This window comes from Pogona vitticeps, chromosome 4 (assembly GCF_051106095.1).
Source record: "Pogona vitticeps strain Pit_001003342236 chromosome 4, PviZW2.1, whole genome shotgun sequence".
Lineage (NCBI taxonomy): Eukaryota > Metazoa > Chordata > Lepidosauria > Squamata > Agamidae > Pogona > Pogona vitticeps.
In genome coordinates, this window is record NC_135786.1 from 66,326,992 (window position 1) to 66,350,284 (window position 23,293).

General features: G+C 39.6%; 1 protein-coding gene across 1 annotated transcript in view; it reads right to left on the reverse strand.

Moving 5' to 3' along the window:
- The window catches only part of LOC110076152 (BEN domain-containing protein 5), a 1,026,237-nt gene that overhangs the window by 10,508 nt on the left and 992,436 nt on the right, over positions 1 to 23,293 (reverse strand). Inside the window, exon 12 of the mRNA XM_020788091.3 lies at positions 1,930 to 2,026. Coding sequence (XP_020643750.2) covers positions 1,930 to 2,026 — 97 coding nt within the window. The remainder of the gene's footprint in view (positions 1 to 1,929; positions 2,027 to 23,293) is intronic.

Consider the following 23,293-nt stretch of genomic DNA (forward strand, 5'->3'; position numbering starts at 1 on the left):
CACAGCACCTCAAACAACCCTATTTAGTCCATTTGTCACTTTAAAGGGAAAGAAAAAATAACAAAAAAAGATCCCCTTCTGTGTCCCCTTCTGTTCCCCCCCCCCCCCAAATAGGGGATCAGGGAAAAGATGCAATCTACAAAAATAAATAAATAAATAAATTTTTTTTAAAAACCCACAAGTGCCATGGGGCTGAACTGGCCTGCCACTGCAGTGATGCAGCGCTGGTTATAAAGAGAGAGAAAACCCTCTCTATGCATCCTGTTGAGTTGGGGAAAGCAGATTGATTGATTGATTGATTGATTGATTGATTGATTGATTGATTGATTGATTGATTGATTGATTGATTGATTGATTGATTGATTGATTGATTGATTGATTGATTGATTGATTGGTGTAAAGTTAGAGCTTTTGTCCCAGTCCAGGCCGTCCAATGTATTCACACAAACACAGGCAGCTTCTGCTAACACCAAAATGTATTTACAGTATATACAGCAGTACAAACCAGCAGCACGACAGCATGACATCAAAAGAAGAGATCCATACATCTTCTGTACATGTCCATATATACACATACATATTTGCATACAGCCAATCACTGTGGACATTGCATCATCCAGCATGACTCAGCATCCTGCATGACTCAGCATTCTGCACATCTGTGAAATACGGTTGCCAATTACCACAAACCTTGTTCTGTCTCAGGTTGGAAATTATCCTTGACAGACTTACTTACTTACTTACTTACTTACTTACTTACTTACTTACTTACTTATTTATTTATTTATTTATTTATTTATTTATTTATTTATTTATTTATTTATTTATTTATTGCATGCTGCCACTATGGGGATCAGCTTTGGTTCACTGGGCAATTACATATGCCAGAACTGAAGCAAAATAGAACAGTCCTATCTAGATTGAAACACACCGTTGACCCTGCTAGGGACTCAAAAATGTCCCAGTAGGCATGGATGAAGATCAGGCTGGTTTGCAATTATCAGAATGTCATGTGGTCACCGGAAAACTGATGAATCCACCCCGTTCTGAAAGCAATTGGAACTGTGGGATAAAGCACCATTTGATTTCATCCTGTGTTGCAATACACTGTGTTGCCGGAGGATATGCTTTTTAGAATTGCAGATGACATACTTGGACCAAAATAACTAAAGATATTCTGCAATATCTAAATATTCTGTTCCACCATCAAGCTGTGAGCAGCTCAGAAATCTTGGGCTGAGTAGATTGCAAAGCACATGTTGTAATATATGAACATCTTGTCTTAAACAATTTTTTATTCTACTGTAAAATATTTCATAACATTTTCAGGGCTGTAACTTTATCAGTCGGTTCCAACAAATATCATGATTCTCTGGCTCTATAAAGATGAACAATTTATGGTATACTTAGGCATCACTTTGGTGGCCTTCAGTCCATCCGTCTGATGAAGAGGTCTACAGTTCATTAACATACATGAGAAATAGAGCTGCTCTGTGTCTAGAAACTGTAAAAGAGTTTAGAAGGCCTTCTTGAAGAAACTGCTACCCAGTGAAAATAAAAGAGTACGTTGCTCATAGTAGCAATATTGATCCTTCCCCTAAAAGGTAATACATTTAAATTTCTCTGTCTAAATGAGTCCTCCACCCACTTATGGACAGGCTAACATTTCCAAAATTGATCTGAGGGTAAAAAGAGCAAGCTTACATATGCTGGTGCTTTTCTTCTTCAAATAGTCGTCCTTTTAGGATCAGGGGAACCGCTGTGATACAGCATTACCAAATGGTAGAAAATTCCACAGTGTATCAAGCTGCCTGAGGGATGCATGCAACTTCAACACTGCTGAAGGTTTGATTTTATAAAGGCAAGTAAAGAAAATGTAAAACTTCACAGATGGATTCCAAAACACAACAAGAAGCCAAGCTACCTTACCATGTACTTGAGATTGGTGCCAAGGGTCTTTCTGTAATTGTATTCAGCCTGTAGTAATCCAGAAAAGTTCTGGCCACGTTCCTTCCTAGTTTCATATCTGTGAATGCTTAATTAAGGAGAATTGTTTAAAATTTTTTTGATAAAGCCAGACTCACTGTAAAGGTAAGTTATGGTGATGGGACACATAAGTCAATTGGCAAGAGAACAGCAAAGATGAAATCTTCAGTAAAGCTTGGAAAGTTACTCTGAGAAAAGAATTTTCACATTATCTTTTACTGAGCCCAGTGTGGGCTGTTCAGAATTTTCATCACTGGTCTTGGCAGTGCCATTTGCTGCCTTACCTATTATTAACATAATAATGCTACTGTGAACCTTGCCCTTCACGTCCTCATCCAAACCTAATGGAAGTTTCTGCTGACCACCCTTCTGTCCCTGAAAACTGCCCTCTGCTAGTCTTTCTTCAAATTGACATCAAAGCTACACAGGATATACAGGGCTTCTTTCACAAAGCTGATGGCATTTCAGGGTATTTCCGGGGAGTGCTAATGGTGCCATTTTGAAAAACAACAAAAAGGAAGCCTTGTGGCCCTTACACAATACTAATGCAGGAGAAGGTGACACCTTTATTAGACCACTAAAAAAAAACCTTCTTCAGGCCATACACCCATGTCTTCTGGATAGCGCAGAAAAATTACAAATGAGGGTCGCAAAAATTCATGGCACAAGTCTGCCAGGTATGCTTCTTAAAGTGAGCTCAAAGCTGGCTACAGCAGACCTATGGAGTGTGTGGTTTAATGCTTCACCCCCTGGTGAAATGTGGTTGGTGAAATGTTGGTGCCCATTGCTACTCGAAGGAACATGCTGCAAATAACATGTTACCTTTTCATGCATTACTTCCAAGCACTGATCCTCACAAATGACCCCAATTGTTATCTGCAGCAAAGTTGGTCCTACCCATTAGTGAAAAAGTTATGTAAGATGGTGGATGATTAAGAGGGGGCAGTATTAACAGTCGTCTTGGCCTAAACACTCCCAGCCTGCCCCCCCTCATTTGGAAAAGAGAACTACGTGTGCTACAGAACCTGGTCTGCTGCTCTCAGTTGCACTAGATAATGCTGTCCATGGGACAATGGTTGGTCTGATTGGCTTCTATATGTGGAATGGATGCAGGAGGGGGCCAATCTTAGTCTCTGTTCGTGTAGCAAACTGTCTTGGACTTCCTAACCAGTAACTATATAAGACTAATCTGTCATTATATTTATTCACAATGCTAGATGGAAAGATAGTTGTTAAAATTGTAAAGCACAATGACAATGTTTAAAATATGTATTTCAGATATGTAGTACACAGAAGTTCTATGGATTTTGCTGCCATCTCACTCTGCACATCCATAGTGGGGGAGTTGGTCACTGGAAAACAGATCTTTCGGTTCATGCAAGATCATGTCCTGGAGATCCTGATTATGTATATACTTCACATAAACTACTGAACCTAACACCAGAGCTTGAAAAAAGTTACCTTTTTTGCATGATATCACTGGTAATGCTAGCTGAGGGAATCTAGGACTTGGGGGGGGGGGAGTGCTGTAAAAGACTACAAGTCCTACAATCACTCAGCAAACATGAATTTCTGTCTAACCCCAAAATATCTAAATTTCACAGCCAAACTGGGAGAGGAAAAATGAAGTATTTTGATAAGCAGACAAATGCTGATGACTTCCTGGATTAGAAAGCAATGTTTTAAAAAAGGGATTCCAGGTAACTAACATACAGTACAGAGATCCAGTGGGTCCCTGCACTTAGATTCAGTGTGCCATTTGGAAAACCACACCACACTACATCGCACACCCTTTTGTGAGCTGAGCCAGTGTTCTCTGATGCTGGCTGGGCATGGGTGGAGATGGCCGGTGAGGGTCGGAAACCGCTTCACACACAAACCCCGGGCTTTCTTGTCCTCCAGCACCACTCACCTTGAGATGTGTCTCCTTCGCTAGAGACCCATAGCAATTCCTTAGCATTACAGCTGCTCTCCTGCGGCCTGGGGGCCTCAGATGGAGTACTCCCCAAGCCCCTTAATGACACAGAGAAAAACAACATATTAGGCAAAACACTATGAGGCCCCCTTTTCTTGACATGGTATTTTATGTGTAGGGTTTTTTGGCCATTATTTCCACGCACAGAAAAAAAAAGTCATCAAATGACCACCTTGGACTCCCAACTGTCACAGTTGAGATTTACTGTCTTATTTACCGTGTGGCAATAAAGGCTGAGCTCTTGAAGATAAGTGAACTTTCATTTAAAACTGGGGTAGGTTAATTGGAAACAAAAAGACAGGATTCACTTTAAGCAAAGTTTGACGTCAGGCCATAATCAATACTGTTTTTCATGACTGCTTTGTCTAGCATTCAGAAATGAGACAGATCAGTTAATGGAAGGTATGTCTAGCCCTGGTTTCTATTAAGAGGTGCAAGCACAATGTTTTCACAGTACTGTTAGCCAGCATACAACCATCTGTTTTCGGATCTGTTCCAACTCGTTCAGGCATAACTGGCAGTAGTCATTAATCAAGACACTGGCACCCATTACAGGGTCAGATTCAATTAACACAGGCCATGGAGGGGACACTTGAAGACAGAAGTGGGTATGAAGGATACCACAAGATGGAACAGAAAGCAGGTTGGAGCTAAGATAGGGCACGGAAATTAGTAGAGACCATTGGCTATACTTATTTATTGCTGGTCAAGCAACAGAATGAGTAAGTCTGTGAATTAAAGAAGAAGAAGAAGAAGAAGAAGAAGAAGAAGAAGAAGAAGAAGAAGAAGAAGAAGAAGAAGAAGAAGAAGAAGAAGAAGAAGAAGAAGAAGAAGAAGAAGAAGAAGAAGAAGAAGAAGAAGAAGAAGAAGAAGAAGAAGAAGAAGAAGACAGAAAATAAAATATTCTCAGACTGCCAGCAGTATCCTGCCAAGGATAGTCAAGGTGCAGATACAAATCTCAGTCACCTTTGCTCTAAGAATTATTGCTTCAGGGACAGTCACTGAGTGAGGTGTGTAACAAGCTCATTTAAACAGTGCAATTCCTTATCCCAGAAGGTTTGAAAGGCCTATTGATGTATGTCATTCCACCGTATGGCCAAGCCCTTATTGTTTAGGTGATTTTGTTTTACTGGATAGATGTTCTGATCTACTATGTCTACTGTGTCTACTTTATCTGCTGCACTTCCTGTTTACATTATACTGGACTTTTTCCTTTTCTCTAACTGGATTTTATAGGGATGGTACCTCTAACTCCGAGTGACCAACAGGAACCAGAAAGGAAAAGATGCATAAATAAATAAATAAATAAATAAATAAATAAATAAATAAATAAATAAATAAATAAATAAATAAATAAATAATACACAGAGAGACAAACCTACCCATGGAACTCAATGTTCTTTCTATGATTACACTTTTATAAAAAAAGATATTGTTAGTCCTTGTATCCAAGTACATTTTCTTATCCTTCTGATGTGCCTACAGGTATTTCATTGTCCCTCAACTCTTCGGAAGTCTCATTGATGCATTTATTCTACCCAAGGAACTTATTGTTCTTTCTATGATTACACTTTTTAAAATAGGAAATTGTTAGTCTTTGTATCCAGCACATTTTCTTATCCTTCTGATGTGTCTACAGGAATTACATTTTCCCTCAACAATTCTGGTCTCATTGATGGATTTATTTTATCTTCAGATTCTAGATGGTATATATATTTTGTGAAGAAACACGAATTTTCTTATTTTTCATCCTTCATTGGTTCAAGAGACGTCTGGAGCCAAAGATTTTTGCTAGATGGGGGGAGTCCCAAGGATGACAAGTTCTTAATTAGTTGGGATTTTTTTTTAGACAACCTTACAAATCGACAAATAAATTCATGTTTCATTGGTTAATGGGGGAAGCTTCGTGCTTCATGATTTGTCAACTTTGACAGATCACAAAGCAGGATGAATTGCCAAAATGGCGATTCGTCCTCGTCTCTAATTGAGATTTAAACTATTAAGGGCTTTATAGGTCATAATCAACAACTTGAATTGAACACAGAAACTGAGAAGGAGCCACTGGAGGTACGCCAAGACTTGAGATATGTATTACTGAATTTACTAGTCCCAGAAATCAGTTTGGCCATACTATTTTCAAGGCAGCTCTACACAGAGAGAATTACAATAGTCTATTTTTGAGATTACCAATGTGTGAACCACTGACAAAAGGCACCCCTGGCCATGGCTGAGATTCGGTCCTTTGTAGAGAGTGCCAAGTCCAGGAGTACTCATAAGTTGTAGGCCTGATCCTTCAGGGGGAGTGTAAATCTATCAAGGCCAGATGCGTTTTCCTCTAACTGGTCTGACAAGCCTCCTAATAATTGAATGTCCATCTTATATGGATTCAGTTTCTGTTTATTGGCCCTTGCCCAGTTTATTATTGATGTTAGGTAGTGCTCAAAGATCTGTACAGCATCACCTGCAGAAGAAGCATAAGAGAAACAGGGCTGAATGTCATCAGCATACTGATGACAGCAAACCCCAAATATCTGCCTTCCCCCCCACCCCCGTGGCTTCTTGTAGATGTTAAAAAGCATTAGGGAAATGCCCTTTAACTCAGTGGGACCTGTAGCAGAGGTCCCAAGGAGAGGAGATGGCATCCCCAAGCTCTTAGCCAGAAGCAAGAAATTCTGAAGGGCTTAAAAATTCCTTGTGGTGCCGTCTTGTCATGTCGACAGCCTATGCTGATGAGAATGAAGAATTTAGCAAATAGTCATTCCACCTCTAATCATTACCAATATTAGATGTGCCCACTTGTCTTTTCTAACCACCTGAAATTGTTAACAATGCTGTTGAAAGGTGGTTTATTTCTTAGAATATTTGTGCAGGGAACTGTATGTTCATCAAACATGCAGTTCTATAATTTACCAAGCTGAAGTATAGGCCTATGTTGTTTAGATCAGATTTCTTCACAGTGCGATTTCCTCTCTATTTCTTTCTATCATGCCACTGAATTTAGAAAATACTGGGTTGATATAGTGTGAAGTCTTTAGAGCAAAATGGAGGAGTGCTGTCACAATTGCTATTGGTATATCAGTATTTCATTATAGATTGCGGTGTTTTATTACTTTACAGTTTAATTAAGTCTGCACAACTCCTCCAGCACTCTATTTTAAGTACCAGTTCTTGGTATAAGCTTGGTGGCATTGATATCATACAAGCTTTCTCCCCTTCCTTCTACTTTTACCTGTCACACAGTTTCATGAAGAATTCTGAGGAACTCAAAAACTTCTTCATACTTCCATGAAATCTTGGCTAGTCCTACATTTGCTTCTTTTTTGACAAATTGATTAGTCTTTTTCCTACTACTGCTAGTGCTGTCAACATTACTATCATTATCATTACCATTACTATTCTCATTATCCAGTTTACAAATCATATTCTGTTTCCATATAGGTATACTCTTGCTTCACTCTTGGTAATGTTTCAGATTTAATTAGAAGATATTCACCACCATTCACAAGGAGACATCAAACAAACAAACAAAAACACCAGAAGTGGACTCCTTTTTTCTTCAGTTCATCACTTCTCAGTAAAACATAAGGCAACAGTCAGGGCCATTCTTTCACAAGTGTGAACGGTAGTGAGTAAGACAGTATCCTGTAGACCAGTGGCCCCCAACCTTTTCTGAGTTGTGGACCGGTAGGGGGAGGACTGTTTATGAGGGGCACCCCCATGCTCATGGGTGGGTTGAGTGCACTCACAGAGGCATGGGGCACACTCATGTGCACACTCGGAGGAGCAAACGTGCTCACATGCATGTGTGAAGGGGCGGGGTGTGCTCACAGAGGGGCGGGGCACCCATGTGTGCTGGTGGCAGGCCATGCGTGTGGGTGGGGTGGGGTGGGTGAGGGAGTGCATGCAGGGGAGGCAGGAGATCTGTCTTCGTGACCCAGTCCTGCCATGGCCATGGACCAGCACAGGGCCGCAGACCGGGGGTTGGGGACCCCTGCTGTAGACCATCTTGACTGCCATTGGTTTTGTTTACATTCAGGCTGCCCTTTGCTATATGATGCTTGGCATCCTTCTTTCTGCTGGCAAAGTGAGAACAATATTGTACAACAATAATGGGCCATTTCCAGCATTTTGAATCATGATTACAGAAACACGATATCCCACATTCATAAAATTGAGGGGTTTTTTTAGAGGGAAGAATTGAATTTCCTGGATTTTTAAAACAGAAATTTAAGTATTCATACACTACACACAAATTCCAACGGAAACTTCCCTCATATAGAATTATCCAGTGCTAGAGGATCTCAGAAGATGAGCACATACTATGGTTGCTGGAAGAGAACAGAAGCAAGAACATAATAATGTGCCAAAATATTCTGAAGGTCTGTTTTGGACATAATAAAATGGTACAGTAAAGGTGCAAGTAAACGAAGCACATAAAAGAGGGAAACATGCACACTGCTTAATCTCTCACGTAAACTAATGTCACCATACCTACTCCACAGGATGTGGAGTAGAAAGATATATTCCAATATCTAATCCCTTTCTTTGAGTTAGGCAAGCTGAGGAAGAAAAGCTATATTGGACCAAAAGTTCTATCTAATGTTGTGTGCATATTTTCCAAAAGATGTTCCCTCACCTGTTGAAATTAAAATAAAAAAGGGAGGGCTTGAACTGAACAAAGATTGTCATTGGAAGCCAAGGTCAAAATCATCTATAATATGGGAAGGGAGAGACAGTGAAGAATGACAAGGGGGGAAATCAGTTTATTTCAAATGTGGTGTTGGAAGAGAGCCTTACAGATACTGCAGAAAGCCAGAAAGATGGAAAAGTAGATGGTGAATCAAGCCTAAACTCTCACTAGTGCAAAAAAGGAGTAAACTGAGGCTATCCCACATGCACATATAATGAAAATACAGAACTGACCAGAAAAGGCAATATTGCTGGGGAAAGAGGGGGCAGTAGGATGAAAAGAAGACTGAACATGAGACAGATTGTCCCAATAAAGGAAGCAACAGCTGTTAGTTTGCAAGACCTCAGGAAATTAATAGCAGCATAATGACTCTATTACAGTGGTGCCTTGCAAGACGAACACCCCATTTAACAACAAAATTGCATTACGACAAACTTTTTGCGATCACAAAAGTGATCGCTTTACGATGGCTTCAATGGGGGAATTTCACTTTGCGATGATTGGTTCCCTGCTTCAGGAACCGATTCTCGCAAAACGACGATTTTCAGCCAGCTGATTGGCGGTTTCAAAATTGCCGCCGGGTAAAAAAAATGGCTCCCTGCTCTTTTCTGGGATGGATTCCTCACTGCACGGGTAGCGAAAATGGCCACGCTATGGAGGATCTTCACTGGACGGTGAGTCTCAAGCCCATAGGAACACATTAATCGGGTTTTAATGCGTTTCTATGGGCTTTTTAATTTCACATTACGTTTTCGTTCTACAGCGATTTCGCTGGAACGAATTAATGTTGAAATGCAAGGCACCACTGTACGTCCTTTAAAGCAAGCCAGTTTTTTTACTCTTCAAAAAAGAAACACTTGACTTTTGACTGTTTGTGACCTTTCATTGCCTTCCAAACATCTCCCAGCCCATCCCACAAAATGTAACAATGTATTTACTTTGCAACACTCTGCTCAGTTTATAAGGAGATCTGTCTTCGTGATGCATAGGAACGCATTAATCGGGTTTTAATGCATTTCTATGGGCTTTTTAATTTCGCATTACAACGTTTTCGTTCTACAGCGGTTTCGCTGGAACAAATTAACGTCGTAATGCGAGGCACCACTGTGCTTCCTTTAAAGCAAGCCAGTTTTTTTACTCTTCAAAAAAAGAAACACTTGACTTTTGACTGTTTGTGACCTTTCATTGCCTTCCAAACATCTCCCAGCCCATCCCACAAAATGTAACAATGTATTTGCAACACTCTGCTCAGTTTATAACAGCCACTGTTTTCCCCCTTTGAAAGGCCTTTTTTGGATATCAGTATTTCAGCCCCTGCAGCCTGGATACTTTCCAAATAAAAAAAAGGTGGGCCCAACCATTCTCTTTTAAAAGAAGCAAGATTAGTATGAGTTATTTTAAATTAGGAGACATTTAGGGTCATCTATTTTTACACAGAAGGTAAAACAGATTTGCCTTTTAAAAACAGTAACTCAAAAACTCTTTGCCCAAAACTTCCCCGGCACAAAGCAAGAGCACATTATCTGCTGGACTCTGAAGATAAGATTCAAAGTTATAGATTTCAGGAGGCAGGTTGGGCTTCTCCCATTTTTTTTAGAACTGCCTTGTATATTCTTGATCTGCTGCATAAAAACATATCAGCACTACCATTCAGCTAGAATACAGAGAAAGGGAATTCTTCCCTTTCCTTGCAGGAGAAGAATTCTTTCTTTTCTTTTCCAATTGCTTTTTCCCCTTTGGGAGAAAAGAGGCAGGCATGTGTATTTTTGCTCCCCCTGAAGAAAAAAAAAGCTGGAATGGATAATATGATAGCAGCTTTCCTGAAGGCATCAGTCCTTCTTCTTTCTGCTTCATTGATTTCTTTTCAATTTTGTGCACCAATACCATGTAGCATTTGTGGCTGTGGTCTTTATAAAATGATGCCATTGGGGATTCAACTGGAAAATGGAAACAAAAATCTAACACAGTGCAGCTCTTAATATAACAACTGGTAGTTTTCAAACATTGGCCCTACAGATGTTTTGGATCTCAGCTTCCAGAAACTGGGGGGTGGGGTGGACCTTCTGGGAGGCAAAGTCTAAAGAATATAGAGAGCTAAAGGTTGGGTACAACTTGCCTAAACACAGGCTGCTGTTCTAAGTTTTATTTTTACTTTTCTGTGATGCTTTCTAGAACTCCTTCCCTCCACACATTCATTCATGGAACACTTGGGTTCCTATGGCCATGTCAATTCTCATAATGCTTATTGGCTTAACCTTCCAACTAAGTGTTCCACTCCATTCTTTTTCCTGGCTAATAAAAAAATGGTGAGAGATTTCCTGTGAAAGAACAAGTAGTGACTACTGCTCCGGAAGGAATATGGCAGAAAGGAATAGACCTTGCCGCTCTGGGGAATGATATCCTTTTCCTATAAAGCTATCAACCGCCCATTTTCTCCCATCCCAAAGGGTCAGATGAGAGCATATAAAATCTTGATTCTTATTTAGATCAAAGCCAACCCCCAAAACCTCTTACTCATTTTGGCTTATATCATATTCTTTCCATTTCTATAGTACCCTTTGCTGTCATACTGAAAGACTAAGGGGAGTCATCCATTGCCAGATTTCACTCAAAAAGATTTGTGGCTACTATTTAGTATCATTCTGTTCACAACCATTCCCTGTAATCGCAGCTTCAGGAACTGCACACAGAGCCTTCTTGCGGCAATAAAAGCCTCAGTTTGGAAACCTGTTAGTTCTACGAGTCTTTAGGGGAGATACTAAGCACTGTAGCTTTAATAGCTCACTGATCATTTAGTAATGTCACCGCTGCAGCGACCAGTGGCATTATGTTCCATCCCTCAGCTTGTTTTGCTTTTTAAAATGCAGGGTCATTCTGGTTTTTAACACCATGGGTTGACTTTCCATCCCCCGTCTTGCAAAGCAATGGCAATTACTGGAAATAATTAGACTCCTTTCAAACCCACAATCTCATTTTCATAAGATCTGTTGTGTCATTTCTGTGCCATGCTAAGTGAGGCTTCCATGGAGATAAGGATTTGACAAGGGCAAAACCAGTTAGCAGCTCCATTCAATATTTGATAAGTCCTGTGGGGGTCTATCAAATGGATTGGATCTTAACTTTTATGTTTCATCTGGAGGACAGCAACCCCATCAAGCTAAAATGCTATTGGCTGGGTTATTAGTTTATGGAACTCATCCAAGTCTATCCCCTAAGAGGATTAAGAACTATGACCTTCAAGGCTGGAGGTACCATTTGATAGACCTGTGTGCTGCTTTGTTTTATGCAAGCAGTTAAATTATGAAAAGAGAGGAGAGGGAAAAAAGGGAGGGGGATGCATGCAGAGAAGGAAAGAGCAAGCATGAGACACTGCTGCTCTATTAAAAATGCCAGCTTTGTTGGAAAGTCACTTTACTCCATTATAGAAACTGAGGTGTTTGTCAGGAAGAGGACTTTTCTCCCTCTTAAAATTATAGTCTATAAAAGTATGCTTATCACTCACAGAATAGGTCATGTGTGTGTCTCTGTGTTTAAAAATGTTGTAATGTGAAGGCACTTTATTTATCCATTGTAAAATTCAATGCAGGAAGGATGTTTATCATAGGCTGATCAGGTGTCAGAATACTACTACTATGGGGCAACTGGCTGGAGGATTTTGGGAACTGAAGTCCAAAAATGCAAGTTGACCAAAAATGGAAAGGAGAACTCCTCAATATGTGGAAGTTTTCCATGTGATTCTGAACACCATTCTTCCAATGATCTAAATTTTGTAGGGAGCCTCCAAACACAGAAAAAAACAGTCGCCTTCAGGAAACTGCTGTCCATATGATGAAAGCAAATGGACCCACTCTATGGAAAGATGGAACTTGTGCTTCTCCTCCTCACATGTTTCATAAACAGAGATAAAGATGGTACTTTTTGTATGGAGCTGGGTTCCCAATAGATCTTGAACAGAGAAGAAACAAGTCTCTTTGCAACCACAACACAGTCCCTAGAAATGGTGGCAAGGTTCAAATACAGTGGAACCTCTACTTACAGACTTAATCCATCCCAGAAGATGTTCGTTAGTTGAAACATTCGTAAGTAGAAGCAAAATTTCCCATAGGAATGCATTGAAAACTGATTAATCCGTTCCAGCTGTTTTTGGTTCTTATGTAGAGGCGCCATTCGTATGCTTCGTATCCGCACTCTACCACTAGGAGGAGAATTTTTCTTCTTTTGACCTAAAATGAACTTAGGTCAAAAAAGGGCAGGAAAGGAAGGAGGAGGGAGGGAACACCTTCTAAACAGAATACCTTTAAAAACAAGCACCTTTTAAACAAAACCAAGCACCTTTTAGCTTAAAAAAAGGGCAGGAAAGGAGGGAAGGAACACCTACTAAACAGAACACCTTTTAAAAAAGCCACAGAATCCAGCAAGCATTATTCCAGCACAGAACTCCTCATCACAAAAAGAGAGCGGGGGGCGGGGGAAGACTTGAGTCTGAACTCCATTTTAAAGCCTGCCTGCCTGCCTGCCTGCCTGGCTGCCTGCATCTACAACCACCACAACCCCTCACAGAATATTTTCTGATTTTAAAACAGACTTTACAGCCACATTTTTACCATACACATTTAAAAACTAAAATCTACACTTCAAGACCCATCAGAGCACAGAAACATAACCCCCATCTAGCCATACCCCTCCAAGCTGTAAAAAACCCTGTACAGTACAGTAAATACAGTGTACTCATCCAGAACAGGCAGTCTCTCTGTTTTAAAGAAGAAAGTCAAAAATAAAAAAATATTTTTTTTAAGCCACACACACACACACACACAAAACAGTCTGCACAGTACAGTACCAGGCAGTACCAGGCAGTCTGAAGTCTCTTTCCATATCCACACTCTCTAACTGCTGGGATTTTTTTTTTTTTTGTCACAGAATCACAACATTGGAATGAATCTTTCAGTTTACTCAGTTTAATCCCCTGACAAATCAGGACTCTCAAGAGTGTGCCATATCTAATTGATGACCTTCCGTGTCTCTTTAGAAACCTCTAGGGAAGCCTGTTCAGCACCTTCCCTGGCTATCTGCTCTATGGACCAGCCTTTCCTCTGTCTACAGCCCTTTCCTCACCAGAAATCTAAGAGTAAGTGAAGCAGAATGCAAACCAATTTGCTTGCAAGGAGCCAGCCAGCTTTATTGTGATAAAGTCTCTCAAGGAAAAAGAATGACAGTTTCTAAGGTTGTATCTTACAAAACAAAAGAAACCTCCCCCCCCCCCAAAAAAAAGAGAGAGAGAGACTTGCAGTCCCTAAGTAAAAGTCACGCTCCAGTGTGTTTAGTATTTTGGCTGAGCTCAGTACAAACCACCATGATTTAAAACCTGGAGATCAAGTAGGATACAGCAGATTCAGAATTATTTATTTCTTTATTACAGAAAGCTTTGCCAAGATTATTTACTGCTCGTGGAGCTACTCAGGATGGGGAGAGGGTGTAGATTGATTGAAATTTTTCAATTAAAACAAGCCATCTTTTTAGAAGATTTAAGGTTTACTAGGGAGTTGAAAATAATTTAAGAGGCTGAGACTCTTGCTCTAAAACAGGAGTAAGAAAACTTTAATTTTCTGCAAGGGAAGGTCAGGATTAGAAGGGAGAAAACTACTCTTGTGACTATTATTTCCTTTGCAACTTTTGTTATCTCTTTCCTTTGGTTATCTATAGTGTCTTCTAAGATTCATTTAGAATGAGGAACCATTTTGTGGATTACAGACAGTCAAATAACTGTTTCAGGGCCAAACATCACATACTGCATCTCAATGAGAGCCTATAGCCTCATTCACACAGCATCTGTTAGCCTCTACAGAAGCTGGTGCTTGGGAGACTACCTAGATTGGTGTGGAAGATGTTTATTATAGAAATTTCTTGAGAGAAAAAGACGGAGGCTGTCAAATATATGGTTTAGCATCGAATTACACCTTAAAAGAAATGTGCATTTCCTGTTAGTTTATTTTCCATCCAGCCCTTTGCACTTCTTTCAAAGCATAATCCAACTTTCAAATGAAGCTTGTGTTCATCACCTGATTACCAGTCAGAAAACAAGAGCAAGCTAATTTATAAAGTGTATACTAAAGGCATCATTGGATGAGGGAATTTAAAGTAATCCAGGTTGTATATGAAAGGCTCTTATCTTCAGTGCAATCTATCTCACATTTGAATGATCCTTCCATTCACATGTGAGATATTTTTCTCCTGTGAGAAGTATCTAGACAGCACATCAGATCACTCAAATTTCACCCCCTTTCAATTACTGATGCCCCTGCCTCTTTCCCCACCTTTCATCATGGCTGTCATTTCATGGGCTGTAGTGACTTCCCTTTTTTTTTTTTGGTTAATTTAGTAAGTGCCATAGCGTTACAGCAACACATCAACTGCATGCATATTCCCTTATATCTGAAATAGTGTTGTGTCACTTTGGTGCATTTTTCAAAAATCACAAGAAAAGGGGGGAAAAAAGAGGAGAGGGTTTATCACAACCCACTGCATACATCACAGTGTTGTTACCAAAGAGAATGCCGCCCACATTTCTATTTGAGAGTGAACTAAATAATCTGTGCAGAATCCACCAAACTGAAGTAGCCTGAGTGGCTTCAATAAATCCCTTCCCCTTGCCTGGAACTACAAAGCAACAAGAGTTTCATATAAAATATGAGTTCCATTCAACTTTGTAAATCACAAGTTGTGCAACTTTCCTAGAGAAACAGAGAAGCACTCTTTCATTTACACTAGATAGATAGCACTGTGCTGAGCAAACCAATGACCCAATTCCCCCTCTGTTTTATATTCTTACATCCCAAAATATCAGACTTCCTAACGTTTGGTAATATTTGTTTGAAATCCACAGAGATATAACTTCCTGGCCAGTTACATTTTTTAAAATCATCAATTCCTTCCAGATTTTTTTCACTCACTGAATATCCTCCTAGCAAGACACTTTGAGGTCAGAATGTGTGAACTGGGACCTAAGATGAGAAATGGTGCAACTTAGCAGAAGCAAGTATTGAACAATAATACAGAACTTGAGGTTTAGCGGGGTAGTTCAACAGCTTTCTCTTATTAAGGAGAACACATGTGGGCAAGATAGTTTCTGGGGATCCATGTCAACAATTTCTCAAAGGTTACGAAAGTTATTTTTTGGACTGTAGTTACTAGGATCTGTTAGCCAGCATGACCGCTGGGGTTAATATTACAAGGGTTGTTTTTAACGCACAGTCTGTAATGGGTAGTGTAGCATATAAAACCCAAATTCAGCAAGACTATTTATGGGGGGGGGAGAGAAGTGCCACATTGACTTGAATGCAATGATATGAATGGGAACATTCAAGGAATACTTATTATTATTATTATTATTATTATTATTATTATTATTATTATTATTATTATTATTATTATTATTATTATTATTATTTTTATTATTATTATTATTATTATTATTATTATTATTATTATTATTATTATTATTATTATTATTATTATTATTTTTATTTATTTATTTATTTATTTATTTATTTATTTATTTATTTATTTATTTATTTATTTATATCCTGCCTATCTAGTTGATAGACCACTCTAGGCGGCTTACAACACAGGATACAACAATAAAAACAACAGAATTACATAAAAGAAAACTTTCAACAATTGGGTTAAACATTAGGAAAGAAAAGAGGAGGGGATCAGGAATTAACTAGGAGGGAAGGCCTGCCGAAACATCAATGTTTTTAATTGCTTTTTGAAAATACCCAGCGAGGGGGCTCACAACACCTCTTCCTTTGTAGGTAAAATTAGAGCTCTAGCAGAAGAGGTATAGGCAACAGGTAAGCATCTGAATCCCACTGACCAGAATTTAGTGTGAGTCCTTAATTAAAGGAGAACTAGATGAAGAGTGCATGTCAGTTGAACACACTTGGGAGAATGTAGGAGCTGGGATGAGATTGAACAGGAAAAGAGCAAAAAATAGAAAGTAAATGGAAATTGTTCAAAGGTAATTGAATGTATGTCTGAGCATTTATGTGTGCTAGCTAGCAATAAATACGCTTTGTGGCAAAGCGAGCCAATATGGACAAATAAAGAAAGTGCAAAAAGCAATCAAGAGAAAGGAAGAAGCATAAGCAAACTGAACTGAAGTGCCATTTTGAGTTGGAACAGGAGGGGAATAAAAGTCAGTGGGGGAGAAGGCAGGTTGCACTGCTGAGTCTAACGCAGAATCATGAACATGGCAAATGGGACACCGTCTTATACAATTATCCCTTTTTCCATTTTAAAGCTACACCTTCCTGTGCTCAGTTATGATTGGGAGTAGGTGGACTTAGTTGGCTAGGGGAAGTGGAAGAAAAACTACCAAGGTATCAAAAGTTCGACACAGGCCACTAAATTATGCAAATGACTACAGTGAGTACTTGCTGGGCCATGGTTGCAAAGAGAGCTTGTGAAATTCCTAGAAAAAAACTTAAATCCACACAAGGCCAGAGAACAGAGCAGGCGACCACACCTCACATTTCAGTTTATATATGATGTACCTATAAACAAGATTTTTCATAAATCTGGGTCTAGCAAAGATTATGCCCTTATTTATGCATTGCTTATCATGCTGTGCCCAACATGCAAACTGGGGACTATCTTGCCCTACCCCTATGTGAAGAAGAATTTCTCATTTGCCTGGAGGCTTCCCATGTATACAAGTGCTTAACTTCTTAGCATTCCTGCTTCTGCAGAGAATTCCGACACAAACAGGAACCTCTCGTCTTCACACTTGTCATTTTCCATATGAAGAAAACCATGATGAAGTAGGAGGTGAGGCTAGCACAAGGTGAATGGATATGATAAGCAGTGCTAGAGTAGGGCTAAATTCACCCCTACATAATTCCAAGAGTGGACTGGGGACTTTTTTTTCTGATTTTCCTCTATGCTCCTAAAATGTGCTAGAACAGCCATTCTCAGTCTTTTTTTGTCCATGGCCATAAACACAATATGAAAGAAATATAGGCTGAACTAGGATTGCATAATGAACCTTATAAGGCGGTGTGTGAAGAACTGTTTCTAGTCTGTGGCCCCCTTTAGATGTGCCATATGCCCCCCCCAATTGATAGTGGCTGTGATAGAGTTTAAGCACTAAGCTCCTCAACAATCTGTGAGGAGGCAGGGAAGGCCAGCCCAACAACTAAGCAAAGTGAGGTAGCAGCCTTGAGTAATAGATTTCTGGTATGATGAAAAGGCAACACGTTCTATTTTACTACCATGGATACCATTTTTGACCAGAGCTAAGCAGAAGTGCTTGTGGGACTTTCTGCTCCCAATGCCAAAATAATTTTGGCTGGACTTGGGTAATGGTGGAGCAACATGTTACCATCTGTCTTGGGTCATGAAGTGTCTTCGGACTGCCCTATATGGGCAGGGCCTCCACATCACTTGCAACAATCTTTTTACTGTAGGTTATCTCCAGACCAGAGTAAAACGGCTCTAGGCATATGCCCTGTTTTAATGTAGCAACATTGGAGCCACTGACTGTCCCCTCCACCCTCTAGCAAAAACAATACAAGCCAGCCAGTACTGGGGGGGTAGCCAGGAAGCCTCCAACACTGACCTACCCTTGACATTCTTCTTGCCCAGAGGTTTAGCTCCAGTGGCTTTGCTTTTGCTGCATCTGGAATTGATGAGGGCTCTGTTACACTTCCTCTTCTGAAGGACTTGCTTGTCTGGTGGGTGCATGGCAGCAGGAGCAGCTGAAGAGGACTGCTGGCAGCAACAGCAGTAGTGGTAATATCCCAGCCATCAAAAATGCCCCTTCTGCTTACACTGCCACTACTGCTGCCATAGTGCTCCTCACCTGACACCATTCAGCTACCTGCCAAACATGAAAGCCCTGCGGAGAAGGCAGGTCTTTCTCATGCAGACAATGACAAAGGAAACCCTACAGAGCTTTAAAATAGTGCACAATGGGTTTACATCATGTGAAGTGATGGAAGTCCCTTTGCATTCTACCCAGTTTTATTGGACATGTAGTTGCAGCCTGAGTGTCACAGGAATTGATAAAATCACCACTGTGCCTCTTTCTTCTAGTGTGTTTACATTTTCCATATCAAGTTGAACTAAATCATTATTTGCATGCTTTCACATTCTTCTATTAATATGAGTCTGTATCATAGGTTCTCCTGTGGTCCATGGACACCCGGGGGGGGGGGGCTGCAGTTGTCCTTACATGGGGTCTGTGAAGGCTTGAAGAAATGTTATGATATTTTGCAAGCAAGCAAGGAAGGAAGAGAGAGAAAGAGAGAAAGAGAGAGAGAGAGAGAGAGAGAGAGAGAGAGAGAGAGAAAGAAAGAAAGAAAGAAAGAAAGAAAGAAAGAAAGAAAGAAAGAAAGAAAGAAAGAAAGAAAGAAAGAAAGAAAGAAAGAAAGAAAGAAAGAAAGAAAGAAAGAAAGAAAGAAAGAAAGAAAGAAAGAATTTCCTCACCAAGCCCAGACAACTTAATACAGGCGTATCTCAGTTTACTAATTTAACGTGTTCTCTGGGATGTTACATAATGTAAAAAATTCATAAATCGAAACACGGATTGCCATAGGAACAGGGGCGGTGCTATAAACCTCCAGGCACAATACATCCTGGTGAAACTTGCTTTGTACTGTGAAAAAAAAATATATTAACCAAGGTGTTCATAAACTGAGCTACCACAGTAATGAGACAATGATCGCGGTCAGGGAGTTCCTCTGGGTGCAAAACTACCACCTTTATTTCTTGAGGTAGGTCCTCTAGGCCTCAGAAGTGCATAGTAAGCCCCATAGACAAGTCTGAATCTTAAAAGTAACCTTTGATTGCTTCCAAAGCAATAAACCACAGACTATGTGCTTCCTTAGAATGCACACCAGCCTTGCAAAATAGCTTACAGTGGCAACTATTACCTTTCTTTCTTCTAAATTTCTCCTGGATTTAGATATAGCCCTGCTGTAGCAAAAGACTAGTTGAAGAATTATATTTGTTTTATTAAGAAAATAAAATTGATTCATTAGCATACAGTTGTAGCTTCAAAGCATAAGCATTGAGCATATCCATCCATTACAATGTTTAAATAAACGTACAATTTCTAATTAAAATACAAACAGCCAAGTAATCATCTTTGCTCTATGTCCCTACATGTTGGCATCTAGAAGCTGGGCTATTCCCCTCCCCCCTTCTTCTAGGAAAGAAAAATAAGCCTCTGTTTCTCACATTCCACAACATTCATTGAACCAAGTTCTTTACATACTCAAACCCTCTCATTTTACATATCTTTAGGACCTCCTTCTTCATTACACTTTCAAGCTGTCAACCAGTTAAGTCCAAGTGGGTGTAACTCAGATCACTCTGATCACCGTCCAAAGTTCTCATGCTCCAGATGTCTTAACTCGGTCTTTTGAACTGTCCAACCTTGTGACTTTGACAAACAACTCTGCACAACAAGCTCATGAAGAACATCTCTTTTAAATTCATCTTATACAGAACCTAACAGACTCCATTTTTGCATGACTACAGTTCCCAGTTTTCTTCCATTTCCTTACAAGACCCTTCATGAGAAACATTAAATATCTGATATACTTTAGGGTTTTAAATCTTGAGTTAAGTCTTGGTGGTCTGGGGCAACAGAAGATATTTAAAAAGGGTCTGTGGTTAAAAAAACTTTTAAGAACCATTGGTTTACATTATTTCATGTCTAACTGCCTACTCTGATTTTTTTTTAATTTCAATTTTGGTTTTAACCATTTTAATGGCTCAATATATATATATTACTGCTTTGTGCCATCAAGTCACATCCAACTTATGGCACCCCTTAGAGGGTTTTAATATTTAAATACATACACTTTTTAAAAAGACAGACCTATTATAGTCACTGATTTCTAAATAGCAGGATAAACAGGTCTGATCTATCAGCAGACCACTTTTCTGCCCATGAAGTCCCAGTGAGGATAGAGGTTTGAGTTAAGTTTTCCATCTGTCCTTTTAGAACCTTTAGTTCCAATCCTTTCACATTTGAAGCTACACGGGTAAGGAGCTGCCCATTCATAGTTTGTGTTCGTTACACTTCAAGCATTACAGAGTTAATCGTACTAGGCTGTGCAAGCCATTGTGCTGCTCCCCCCCCCTCTGCAAAAACAAAGCAAAACCTTTTAGGACACGGGCAAGAAGGTGTGAACATCTGAGACTGAATTGCTCTGGGGTTGTTGTCATTATCAGCGCTGGTCACATTTCACCACAATGTGATTAACTGCCAGTCACGTGGCTACTTTGCTCACCACTTCCAGACAGCTCAATAATTTTAACAAGGAATAGTCTCTTTGCTTCCTTTCTCTTACTTTCCCTGACATCTCAGTCAGAAGACAGGCAGTGAATCTGACCTGCAAGGGGAACCCCGCTGGGACCTGGATATCATTTATCAAGTCTAAAGATGCGGCCCTAGTCTAAACTGATGTGAAGTGCAGCAACCTTGCATCGAGTCCTCTCCCGTTCTTCTCATCTGCTTCCAACCCAGTACAAAAACAGTCACCTTGGCTGGGAAACATACTCACTTCATCACAATCACACTTCAATCACCAGACTGTCTCCTTTGCAGCTCCTGTCCTTGGTTTTGAGTATTTACAGCCCATCTGTCAGTCTCAAACACACTTCTCCTTCAAGTGGGGGATTAATCTCTCCCTCCTACTCCCCTTCTTCTCCCCTCCTCCTACATCATTTCCCATTTGCAGTTTACTAGGAAAGGCTTCTCTTCATCAAAAATGGTGTGCACCTATCACACCTGGATGGATAATTGTCTGTATTATTTAGATGCTCCCTGTATTGTTTTTCCTGCTAACAACTAAACCTCCTGCAATTTTAAAACAAAAATAGAATTTAAAATGAGAGGGACTGTGAGTGTCATCTCTATTTAAAATGTAGCCACATGAGAAAATACAGTGAGAATTGTTTTCATGGAGCCAAACTACATTTCATTAATATACAGGACCATTTTCAAGTAAATTCACCACTTGTTTTGCTGGGAGATGGCAGGATGGTACTATAGAAAAATCCATATAGAACTGATCTTCTTTAATATTAAACTTCACTATTGTAATAATAACTGAATGTTGTCAAGACAATTCTGACTTACGGTAATCTCTCCAGCATTTTCTAAGTACTCAGAAGCAGTTTACCTTTCCCTTTTTCTGGGAGCATCCTGGGGCTATGAAGCTTGTCCAAGCCCACACAGGTTGGCTCTTCTTCCAGAAGGCACAGTGAGGAATCAAATTCCATACCTCTGATTCCACAAGTGAGATAACAAAGCCTTATTGTAACCAGGAATCTAATGTTTACTTCCATAGACTTGGCCCAAATTAAAACTATAATTTCTCTTATGCCAAATGAGTTTTTTCAGTTTGATCTTTAACTTGAAATGTGAAAACTTAAAGTTGGGTTATTCAAAAACAGAGAAAAAAAGCTAAAAAAGATATTCCATTGCATCTGTGGAGCGGTGGAGATCAGAGATTAATACAGTGTCCTCTTTCATGTTCTGTTAGGTGCAAGCCATGAGACCTATCTCTAAAATAATATCCAGAAAAATGAATGTTGGGAGGAAACAATTTCACAACACATTTTCACCTTAGGTTACTGTATGAAATTCCAAAATATTTGCTCCAATTCCTGTTTCCAATTTCTACAACATACCCTCGCTTCCCCTCTGCAGGTCTCTAAGTATACACTGGACTCTCTCGAAAACAGCAGATTCTTGGAGATGGCAGATGTATTTCATTGTGTAATTCTTTACATAGCAGTTGGCATTAACTATCGCAGGGCTTAAACTGAATTCAGAAGTTGATTCAGAAGCATGAAAGCATAATTTTGTCATGCTGTGACATGAACATGACTATGTGTGTTTGCTTTGTTTATTTCATTTATAACCCACCTTCTCTTTAAAGAACAGAGACACAAGGTGGTCTACAATATAATTTTAAAAAACAAACTGACAGGAGTTATCGGTAATGAAATTTATATAATTTGCAGTCTGTAGTGGCAACAAAAAGCTGCAACGAATGCTGAAAATCAGATGCAGTGAATGCCAAAATTTAGAGTACACAGAGATACAAAGAGCAATGTGACAAGGATGTATCCTCTCCCCATTCCATTTCAAATTGCACTCTGGGAACATATTTAGAGAACCACTTGCTGATTGAAATGGAGATATTATCTACAACATCTGGTATGCATATGATACATTATTGCCAGCTGATAATTTAGATGGTCTTCAAATGTTACTTATTAAAATTAATGAAAAAATGAACAAGGTTTAAAAATGACTGTTAAGAAAACCAAATTATAATACTCAGTAATACTAAGTAATACTAAGCAAGCGAACCAGGAAATGTACCCAAAATGAAAGTGCAAAGCATGTAAACAAATATAAATACCTTGGAATTTGCCCGAATGAAGGGTGAGATTGTTGTCATGCAATGAAAATCAGAACAGAGATGTCCCCAGAGTTACTTCAATAAGTTGAAGAATATAATATGCAACAAACCAGCATGTGTAGATGCATGGTATTAAATGTTACGTATACTCAGTTCTGCTGTACAGTATGGCATTGTGGAATTTAACAGAGGCTA